This window comes from Syngnathus acus, chromosome 4 (genome assembly GCF_901709675.1).
Source record: "Syngnathus acus chromosome 4, fSynAcu1.2, whole genome shotgun sequence".
NCBI lineage: Eukaryota > Metazoa > Chordata > Actinopteri > Syngnathiformes > Syngnathidae > Syngnathus > Syngnathus acus.
Window position 1 is genome coordinate 9,468,009 of NC_051090.1, and position 11,128 is coordinate 9,479,136.

At 44.3% G+C, this 11,128-nt stretch overlaps 1 protein-coding gene across 2 annotated transcripts; it reads left to right on the top strand.

Annotated features, from left to right (window-relative positions):
- The first annotated feature begins 300 nt into the window (after positions 1-300).
- On the top strand, positions 301-3,379 carry LOC119121292 (zinc finger protein Gfi-1-like). Of its 2 annotated transcripts, none has more exons than XM_037248710.1 (5): positions 301-392; positions 1,313-1,549; positions 1,680-2,041; positions 2,263-2,400; positions 2,522-3,379. In XM_037248710.1, the coding sequence occupies exons 1-5, from the start codon at positions 317-319 to the stop codon at positions 2,864-2,866; spliced, it is 1,158 nt and encodes a 385-aa protein (XP_037104605.1). In that variant the 5' UTR covers positions 301-316; the 3' UTR covers positions 2,867-3,379. The 2 variants fall into 2 exon arrangements, with proteins under 2 accessions (XP_037104605.1, XP_037104606.1); XM_037248711.1 differs by having other exon boundaries at positions 1,683-2,041.
- The last annotated feature ends 7,749 nt before the right edge of the window (positions 3,380-11,128 follow it).

Here is an 11,128-nt window from a genome sequence, read left to right on the forward strand (position 1 = left end):
GTATTTTGTTTACAGTGTTATTAACAAAATAATCACGATAATTGCTGCTAAACCCACAGGTGTCGAACGAGTCCCCCCTCTCGTCCCCCTAAATTGACAACAAATAAATAAATAAAGCTTCTATTGTGTGCGGGATAGTGAAAGCGCCTGGGGGCTCATCTTCCTCGTCCTCCTCTTCCTCGGCGTCACCTGTGCGCGTAACACCTGGCGGGCGGCTGGCGTCCTCGCGCATGCGCGCCGTGGCCTCTAGCTTGAAAGGCAGCAGTAAGCAGAAGAAAGAAAAGAGGAGAATTAAGAGAAGAGCGCAGCGGAGAGGATGCCTCGCTCCTTCCTGGTGAAGAGCAAGAGGGCTCACACTTATCATCAACCACGAGCACTGCACGACTGCACAGGTAACAACCACATGCATGACATTTCCTTTCAAACTTGACATTTTCTCTGAGTCATGGGGAATGGCAGTGAATTAATTAGACACTAAATACATTACTGTGACCCTCTGTTAATTTTTCTCCCAAAATCTCAACGCTGACTGTAAAACAAATATTTTACACGATTTTTAAGCACTGTGAAGACATTAAAATATGACACCGTATTTTTCGCTGTTATGCGATTAGAAATGTATTCCCCAGTGGAGGAGAAAACGCAACTCTACTTGTTCTACCAATAAATTAAATTTAACGAGTTAACAGACGCACGCATTTTCACGCTATTACGTTTAAAATGACTGTCTATATTTTTTGTCGCTGTAACAATAAAAACGATCAACCATTAAAACAAATTACAACTATTACAAATTACTATTACAATATTAAAATTTGACAAGTTGATCATATATTTGTTATACTACAAAATGATTTGAGTGAAGTCAAGTGGAAAGTGTTGGGAAGAAACGTGCACTGTTGAAATAACCACGTCGATTCTAACGTTCTCACTCTTACGTTAAAATATGACAAATTGTATTTTTCTGTTGTGATGTTACAAAAATTTAGTCTCTTGACACTGAAGCGAAAAGATGACGTTTTCAAACCTCAATTTAATTGTTTTATAATTAAACACCTTTACGGGGTTTTAATTAAAACAAAATAAAATATTGTTGTATTATGTTAAAATAAACATTAGTACTAAATAGCCCTGTGTCTCCGTACAATTACAGCATATTATCGGGATAAAAGAAAATCTGACCTTAATGACAGAGGGAAAACCCATTATTTCTTTTCTTTGGTTATAGTCGTGACCAAATTATTATTTTTAGATTCGTTTAGAGAATTATTGAAAACCGCCCAAATGACTTTTTGCATTGGTGGCGGAGTAGGTCCTTGGCGTGATGGTGGTGGGTATCCTCCTGCGGACCCGTCCGGTTCCGCGTGGAGCTTTCCCGCAAAGGAAGCGGTGGTGACCGCGGACGCGTCGTCTCTCTCTCTGGGTTGCCTCGTTCCGAAGGCGCCTGACTCCTCTCCCAAGTCCCCGTCAAGCTGCGCAGGCAGTCTGTGCGCGTCCTCGCCGGACTATGAAGGCTTCTGGAGGCCGCCGTCCCCGTCTGCCTCGCCTGGTACGCACAATGATGGAATTAATTCCGATTTGCCGCTAAAAATATCACTTGTATGATTTTATATGTTTTTGTCGCCAGAGTCGGTTGACGTTAAGTCTTCGTTTAAAGTTAGCTTCCTCTTTTCTTCCAGTAGATTCGCTCAAGTCTTTTTCCCCTTTGATGGACGATACGACGGCCTTTTCAGTTCCCTTCCGGCCGTACGATTGGAGCGGATACTCAACCCCCGTTGTGCAGGGCCTCTATCCAGCCACGGTCCCTTCGGTGCACGGCTTTTACGCGGAGCCGGGCGCGCAGGTGCTCCAGCAGTCGTCCGCTTACGCTCAGCAGGCGCTGCGGACTTACAGCCGCCACGCCGTCGCCGCCGCCTCACTGCTCTTCCACGACAGGGGGGCCCTGCACGCCCACCACATTGAGGCCCACCGCGAGGCCCCGCCGGATGTTTGCGCCAGCCTGGCGCTCCACGGCGCCTTCAAATGTGTCAAGTGCAGCAAGGTGAGACTTTAGAGGAAGTGGAACAATTTACTGACTTCTACATTTGAAAACAGCTATTTCTAGTTCTTATTACTTTGTCAAAAGAGGCTGATTACTACTTTCAACCTTAGCGGATGACGACATGATCAACAGATAATCATTCAGCATTTGTTTAAGTGGAGAAAAGAAAATTGCATCCATGTTGTTGCAGCAAATAATCAAATTTTGCCCGCGTTCGGCAGGTCTTCTCCACTCCGCATGGGCTGGAGGTGCACGTTCGCAGGTCCCACAGCGGGACTCGGCCCTTCGCGTGCCCCGTCTGCAGCAAAACCTTCGGACATGCCGTCAGTCTGGAGCAGCACAAGGCCGTGCACTCGCAGGTCAGTCTTATGTTGTAATTTTTCTGTCTGCAAAAATATAAACAGATTTTATATTAAGGCCGATTAATTAGTCGGGCACGAGTTGGTGACTCATGATTGACTCCTGACCGCCCCGCTGCAGGAGAGGAGCTTCGACTGCAAGATCTGCGGCAAGAGCTTCAAGCGCTCATCCACGCTGTCCACGCACCTCCTGATCCACTCGGACACGCGTCCCTACGCCTGCCAGTACTGCGGCAAGCGCTTCCATCAGAAGTCGGACATGAAGAAGCACACCTTCATCCACACGGGGGAAAAGCCGCACAAGTGCCAGGTGTGCGGCAAGGCCTTCAGCCAGAGCTCCAACCTCATCACGCACAGTCGCAAACACAGCGGCTACAAGCCCTTCGCCTGCCACCTCTGCAGCAAAGGGTTCCAGAGGAAGGTCGACCTGCGCAGGCACAAGGACACGCAGCACGGGATCAAGTGATGGCGAGGCGCTAACAGACTTTTTTGCCAACGCTTGTTTGTCTTCTGTCCTGGGACCTGTCCTCGTCTGTTAAGCCACCACCATCAAATATGTTGCTATCGGAAGGACAACGTAAAAGTGAAAGATAGACTTCTCAAAAGCACCAATATCGCAGATTAATTCATGTTGAATGGGTCTTACACCAAAAATGTCCATACTGATATATAGAGACGTTAAACACTAAAAAAAAAATACATGCATAAAATACTAGAGATTAGAATCTTGTTTTGTTTGTTGTCACTCAACCTCTGAAGTCATGCTGGCAAAATATCAAGTCAGATTTGAGCATTTTCTTTTTCTTTTCTCACCACTCAAATGTTTTCCCCTCCTGCTTTGACCAAACTGCAATAAACGGCAGAATGAATGAATGAATGAATCTAATTAATCATTTATCTTATTTGACCAACCTACAAAAATTGTTTTCAACCAAACGACAATACATGAGATGATTTATTAAAGACAAATAGAACGCGATTGAAGGAGTCGTCTCAATTTGTGCATAAAAACAATGAATGATTGGTAAATGAACATTTAAAAACTATGATTTTTATATGGATGTCATTGTCTGCCTTATTTGTTATTTTTCATGTTTTTTGGGTTATTTTTGTGATTTTTTTTCATGTATATTTTACTTTGTGGGTGATAGAAGAATATTAGCCTGGGTTCGGATTCCAAGATGCAGAAGGTCATGTGGGCAAGTGACAGTGTTACTCCCCCACCCTAAAGGTTGTGTGTTAAAACCTCAGGTTGATGTGTAGCCTCCCTCTGATGGAATGCTTTGTTTCTGTTGGCACCAGTTGTACATTAAAGGCATGTTTTTTAAAGTTGGATTTTTTTGGGTAATTCTTTTATGCTTTTTTGTTTGATTTTTTTAATGTGGATTTTTGGTGTGATTATTCAGTGATTTTTTTTTACATAGACGTGTGTAAAATTTTAACGTGATTTTTTTCATGTGGATTCTTTATGTGATTTTTGGTCTGGGGCTTTTTTTTTAATGTGGCTTTTTTGTGTGCTTTCTTTGCTAAGACAGATTTGACCATTGTTTCTTTCCAAGTTGGTATTTTTGCTGTGATTGCGTGTGCTGTCGACATGTTTGTTTTGGCCACCTGGATCATGTGTTTACACCATCAACAACACGCTGATTGATTTCTTATGTTTGTTTTGAGTTTTTTCTTACGGTTGCCAATTCCGCCCCTGGCCATCAACAAGAAGATGACGAAGAAAACGCTGAGTACCTGATGAGCTGCAGTAAATCACCTTCCTGATAACAATGATATCAAAACATTGAGAATAAGAATAAGAGTGTTCTTTCTGTGCACTCGGTGATTGAAATCAGTGACTGACAAAGATTTTGCTTGCTCACGCCTCATTTGGTCAACATGAGCGAGGTCTGTGGAGGCATTTTAAATATTTTAAAGGCCACAAAAAAAAAGGGCACGATGAAGACGAGGATGAGGATGGCTGCGTGGGCTAGGGTGTCTTGCAGAAAGAAAACAGCACACTGGTAAAATAAGGATGTTAATATCTTACAATTATTTGTTTAATTAACATTTCATGTTCCACAGAGAGTAGGAGAAAAAAGTCAATCTCAGGGAAAAAAAAAGAAGCTTCCATTAAATGTAACCACATTCCCGTCATGCCTCGGGCCACGTGCACAAAATCAATCACGGCTAGGCCCGGGCTGGACCGTGTCTTTTTTTTATGATTTATTAATAGAACCTGTGGGTTTCTTGGGCCTTTTAAAAAGAGATTCAAATAAAAAAATCTATGCTGCACACACAGTACATCAAATTGTAAAGTAATAAAAGACAACATGGGCTGTTCATCAACTCATTGTGTTGTTTCAGGTGTTTATGCAAAACAGAGGACAGTGGTTTGCGCTTGTTTAACTGTAAAGAGACAAGCTGCTGATTAGTGGAAAGCACAAAGAGTGTGAGCGGGACCAGTGCCCTCCAGTTACCCGGCACCTCGTTATACTCGAGTGTGTGTTGTCATAATATTTGCTCGGCTTTGTTTTGTACAGGTCTGACGACTTCTGCGCATTGAGCCTGCAAGCTCACGGCAGTGATTAACTCAACGCCGGATTCAAAGAGTTCTGCAAAGTTTGGGTCATACACATGACATGCCCCCCCCCACCCCCCATCTTTTCTTCAACATGGAGGCTTATTCATTATTCACCTGATGTGACAAACAGTGCAAAGCAGCTGTCAGCGCTGCAACAAGGCGCATGCACAAATTATTCATGACGCGGCAGTAAGAAAAGAAGGGAGAGCATGAAAATAATAACAAGAGACACACTGAGCTCCATAACACCAATTTAACACCGCCACTTTATACCTTTGGTGAGCGACGCACGACAAACATGCAAAACACACACACGTACACAACACATACACAAAACCCGCACACACACACACACGCACGCACACACACACACACAACAGATACAAAACACACACACAGGATTATGGTGCACCCAGATTTGATGGGAGGCAGTGATGTATTGTTCTTTTCAGTTTTTAGACCGTTTTCTAATGGCACGTCCCAAGGTGCTTGTGTGTATGAGTGATTCTAAATCCAAGGCCACGCACACACACACACACACACACACACACACACACACACACACACACACGCACACACACGGTCACATATTAGGAATCGGCGGGGGCCAAATGATGAGGCCTCCTTGAAAGCTTTCCATTAGTCGGGTCTGGGGCCCTGAACAGCGTGAGTCGGGGGGAGGGGTGTGCACGGGCGTGTGTGCATGTATCTGAGTTGATGTGTGCGTGTGTTTAGCCGCTTCATTTAGATACATATCACATATCAGAAAACGATTGCGTTTGAGCTGAGCACCTTACCGATGGTGACCAGACCCAAGTCATTCCGGGATCAGCAGACATTCTGCCTCCTCCACTTCTCTGTCTTGTGTGTGTGTTTGTGTGAGAAGACAAAGAGCAAACGCTACGGGTGACATTAAAAGGATGCTTAAGAGCAGCGTGACGGGATGAAGCTTTTCTTGTCTTCAGGGGCAATAAAACACGAGTTGGAGCACAAGTGACAAGTTGGCATGTTACGGCCTTTTAGCGCCCTCGTGTTCTTACTCTCTGACAAAAGCCTTCGCATGTTTTTCTTTTCTCTTTTTTTGGACATCAATGCTGTCTTGAAGTGGCTTTTAATCACAAATGAGATACAAGCCACTTTTACATCACCTTTGTAAGAATCAGAGGCGTGAATTTACTTCTTTGAAATATGACTACAGTCTGGTAAGATCATTTTATTCAACGACACCTAAGACCATTTTTTTTCTAGAAAATTTTTTCCTCACAAGTTTACAACTTTTTTTAATTAAAAGATACATTGTAAAATTAAGAATCTGAAAAAATACAGATGTGCTTACTGTAAGTATGCCAGGCCAATAGCAGGCAATGTCTCCAATAATTTGTCTTGCACAGCCTTATCTGAAACATTTCATTAATTTGGAATTTGGTCTATATAAGTCACAGCGTTGTATTAAATGTGCATATGGTTGGAGACGTGAATCATTTGTTGTGTTGTCAGCAAGTGTCATTAACAAATGTTTGTGTTTTCGGGCAGCCATGAACACTTCACGCCATGTACATCCGCACTTGCGTGCTCAAATAAATAACTCAAAGATACGTATGTAAATGAGGCCGACGTGGCTTTGCGAACCGGGGCGACGATGTCGCCGATGAATCCCCCTGAAATATTCATGCCGACCGTCAACAGCGCACCCGAAGAAGGCTGATCCATAAGAGCCTCACCGCAGCCAGAGGAAGCAGTGCAAAAATGACAAAGATTCATCCTCAGCCGCCATGAAATATTGATGGGCAGGCATTCAAGTAAAGTTACTTTTTGTGTTCTGATTTAATGAATGATTTGAGCGGCGGCGGCGGCGGATGTCGAGTGTGCTGAAGCCTGCGCTAATGCCCATCCGGGGGTCTTGTGTGGTCATGTGTCACACTGCGGCAGGATCAAAGCCCAGGTGACGGATCCCGCCATCGGGTAAAAGTACTTCCAAGGGCCCAGAGAACCAGGGAGAGCCTCGCCGCATTCACGTTTTAAATCTTGCATCCAAAGGGGACTTTTTAGCCGGAGCAAATCTGCTTTTAATCACACTCCCACACGTTACGTGTACTGTGAGAGAGAGAAAGAGAAAAAAGGGCCAAACGGCAGTGGAAAGAAATGGATCGTGGCAGTGCAGCGGCTCTCCCATTCTCCCTCCGGCATCCTTTGAAACATTGATGAGCCCAACCGGAATCTGATCCCGCCCTGCAAAGCTTTCATAATTATCACAAAAACTCGTATTTGCTCATAAAAATCACCAAAATCAACGTCAAATTGTGCTGTTAAGCTCCGCCCACAAGCGATTATAAAACTGAAACATTGTGCGAACCGCAAGACAAATTTAATAAAATAATATTTAAGAGAAATGAACCTAACATGGCCGCTTCATACCAAAAATGGTAGACTTGCTCAGCTATTTTCTGACATTTTTGTGGGCATACTCGGGACACCAAATTTCATGGGGTTATGTTATACTGGATTTGGGGTGCTGAATTTTACTCAAGTTTGGAGTTTTAGGCTCCGCTCACACAAAATATAAAAAAAAGTCGGTCCCTCAGAAAATGTTCAATTCAGTAGGGCTGTGCACAAATCGGTGGTGATTCGAAGGTGGCCAAATGGAAGTGCCGTCACCAAATCATGATTGGCTTACTTGACTCTGACATTCTAACGATCCAAACTGCATTATTTAAAAAAAAAAAGAGCCTTGGGTTCTGGCTTGAAATGTCAAAGGTTCCTGGTTCGAGGAAGCAAAAAAGGAAAAAGTCAAAAGTCACATTTTTGGTTTGAAGCGGCCATTTCAGGTTGAGGATGCGCCATTACATGTCTGTAGTCTGTAAAGCATTGCAGCAAAAACTGACCATTTGGTTTATCCCTGGAAGTCATTCATTTCAATCAGCCTGCTCTTTACGCGATGAAAAAAAACCCTGCTGTATTTTTTGAAGCAGAAGTTTGAGGAGAAAAAGTCTTCAATTAAAGTCAAAGGGGTTGCGGGCACATGACCTGAAAAGGAAGGCTTGAGTAGGCAGGAAGTGTCAGGAGACGCGTGTGGCAGGTGAAACGGGACTCGGCGCACTCGAGTGAACATTTAAACGGATCAGGGCAGTTTGGGTGTGAGGGGGAAGGGGGAGTGGTGGTGGAAAGAAAGAAAGAAACGGGACTAAAAGCCTGCCATCACTTGCAACAAGACGCGGGTATCCCAAACATGGTGTGTCAGCATCTTTAAACAGCGTCTGACAGAATCGTCTTGACAGCCACTTCACATGTAACATCTTCGATCGGCCTCCCTCGGGGAGGCGCTGGGCAGTTTGAACTGCAGACGGCGCTCCAAATTCAAAATTTGGCTCTTTGCTGTCAAGAGTCACAATTTTACTGGGGTCAAGTCAGATTTTTGGGAAGGAGGAGCTCATGGTTCGAGAGGAAGCTTGTACAACAAGAAGTTAAGATTAAAAATGTATGTGGGCATTTGCAAAAATGTTGGTTCAAGAATTAAGTACATTTTTTATTTTAATTACATTGCTGTTGTCACAAAATACAGTCGGCTGACAACCTTCCATAACAAACTACCCATCTTACGCCATCTTGTTTTGTCTCAGCCCAAAAATCTAAACAATACCCCAGAAACAAGAAAAGGCTTTTTTGTTTTGGCATTAAGCATGATTTGATTTCCATCGCGGTTGATTACTTTTGAAGATAGATCGAAGACACGAGTCTGCAACCAGTTGTACCAAAAGGCAAACACTCGAGTGAGTGAGGGATTCGGAGCGCAGCCATATTGATCGGCGCTTGTCAAGGATCACGCTGCATCTGCTAGGTTGTCTGGGCGAAGTGTGTATTGATCGGCAACGCGTTTACAAGGAGAGTCACAAGTTAGACGCGGCGAGATCTCACACCGTGTCGGTATCGCTCGATGGCAGACGGATGCCGTCGCAGTCGCCGGGGAGCTTTCGCCTCGCCGCCAAAACATAAAGCGGCATGACAAGGATGTTGAGAGGTGCGGAAGATGATTCTCTTTCCGAGCTGGCCCCTCCCTGCAATTGTTTGCTACAGGGCTAAAGCTTTTACAAAAAGGGGGCATAGGTGAGTAGCATCCCTGGTGAGAGCGCTAACTCCATTAGCTCTCAAGGCCACTGGGGGAGTCCCTGCAAAAGCCCCCCCCTCCCATTTTAAAATGATATTCTGGCAGTAAAAGACTGATGTCAAATCAGCTCCGTTACACTCGACTTGCCGTCTTTTTGTCATGCCTTGTGACAACAAACAAACAGATGCAGATGAATGCTGTAAAAGTAAGAAAGGACATCATGAATGAATGGAAAGTACGTCACACTTGAACTGCAATGCTATGCATCCATGACGGAATGCCATGCGAGTCATTTGAATTGCTTTTATTTGGCAGAGTGGGCAAATCTTTGACGAGATTTTTAGAAAGCGACATGTATCTTTGGTGGATTCCTAAGAGAGTCTCAATGTGTGTGTGTGCGTGTGCATGCGTGTGTGTTACTTGCCAAGCGAGCTGTTGGTGGTCTGCTGAGGCCAGTGAGGGAAGTGGACTGGATAAAGCGTTCACTTAAAACCTGGCTCTTGCTAAAAGGTCACATAGGACGCTTTCTCCCACTCCCGTAGGATTCCTCCCGAGACGGTGGACTACATAGGCAAAGCAAGTCGTCAAAATAGAAGGTGCATCAAAAAAAGGACTCAAGATACACAGTTTGGGGGTAAATTGGTGGGAATGGTCTGTCAGGGTGAGAACTTTATCAGGCACACGCGCTGAGTTTTCCAAAACTTACAGGGGTCACCTATACCAACTTTTACATCATTATGAACGCCCCCTAAAGCAGCGAAACGAACCTTGTTGATCTAACTACAGGCTTGTATCTGACGTCAAATTCACGCCCATAGCTCCAGTGTCTGATTTAAATGTCCACAAGATGAACACAACCATAAACACCGTATTAGTTTATGTATTTTATTTATTATAATTGTGTGTGTGTGTGTGTGTGTGTGTGTGTGTGTGTGTGTCACACACACAGACATTCACACCGTCATATACGGTAATCGAACTCACAATGTTGGCACACAATACAGGCAGTGTACCCACACCACCATCAGCAATTCCCGCCGTGGTATTTTAATTCAAACGAGTCCAAAAAAGTACGCTGAAACCCCAGGGTAGTAAAGTGACAGCAACTCATCAGATAACGGGTCGCGCCTCAATGTAGTCATTGTGCACTTGGCCGCAATCTTTGGCTTCTCTGAATGACAACAGTGACACCTACAGCACAACAGCATTATGGACCTAATAAGTCCAACCATCTAGTAAAAAGGCACCATTAAACGCTAAAACATATATATTTCTTCTAATTAAATATTTTTGTTTATTATCATAAAGGCACATTTATAATGATACGGGAACAAAAGCAATACCCAAGCATAATAAAGGCACGGACAAAACTCTCCATTCTGACAGCTGTGTGAAAACAAGAGCTTGTCAGCTCCTAATTAAAAAGGGACAAGCTGCACTTGTATTTGCTCTGGTGCAGCTTTTGTGGCATGCTTTCATCGCACTGTACCGAGTCTAGCGGCAGATGGTTCCCAAATCCCATCGTTCAAACACGCATCAACGCAGCCCATTCATGGAAAATCAGGACGGCGGGAAGTCCCTGATTGTGTTTCTATTGTACCCAAAATACACACGCACATACACACCGACACATACACAAAGAATGAGCTGAGTCTTATCTTTTGTGTTCAGTGCAATATGCGGGAAAGTCATTTTTAATCCGCAACGGACGTCTTTGTGCAACAGCTTGCCCACTGCATTAGGTTAAAATCAATCGTGCTAAGGCCCAATACCTTACGCATCTTGCAAAAGAAAGAAAAAAAAAACGTCGGGTCACTTTTATGATTAATTTTGTTCGACGTGTAGTTCCTTAGGTCAGCACAAGGCAAAACGCCAACGGTACGCTCCTTTGCCCGAAAAAGTTGCACGCCAGCTCCCTCTAGCGGGACGACCACGAATGCCAGCCGTAGTGCGGGACACATACTTTTTGCATTCGTCTTCAATGTGCCGCGTTTCAAAGCATCAGGTGACCTTGTCGCCCGGAAAAGGCGGGCGGGCAAAATAAAGAGACGGAGGTG

What these genes read in the sequence shown, in the direction of transcription:
- LOC119121292 (XM_037248710.1), top strand. Translation starts at nt 317, where the DNA reads ATGCCTCGCTCCTTCCTGGTGAAGAGCAAGAGGGCTCACACTTATCAT. An exon ending in GTCCCCGTCTGCCTCGCCTG is followed by an intron (nt 1,550 to 1,679) that starts GTACGCACAATG and finishes CTTTTCTTCCAG; the next exon opens with TAGATTCGCTCAAGTCTTTT. An exon ending in AATGTGTCAAGTGCAGCAAG is followed by an intron (nt 2,042 to 2,262) that starts GTGAGACTTTAG and finishes CGCGTTCGGCAG; the next exon opens with GTCTTCTCCACTCCGCATGG.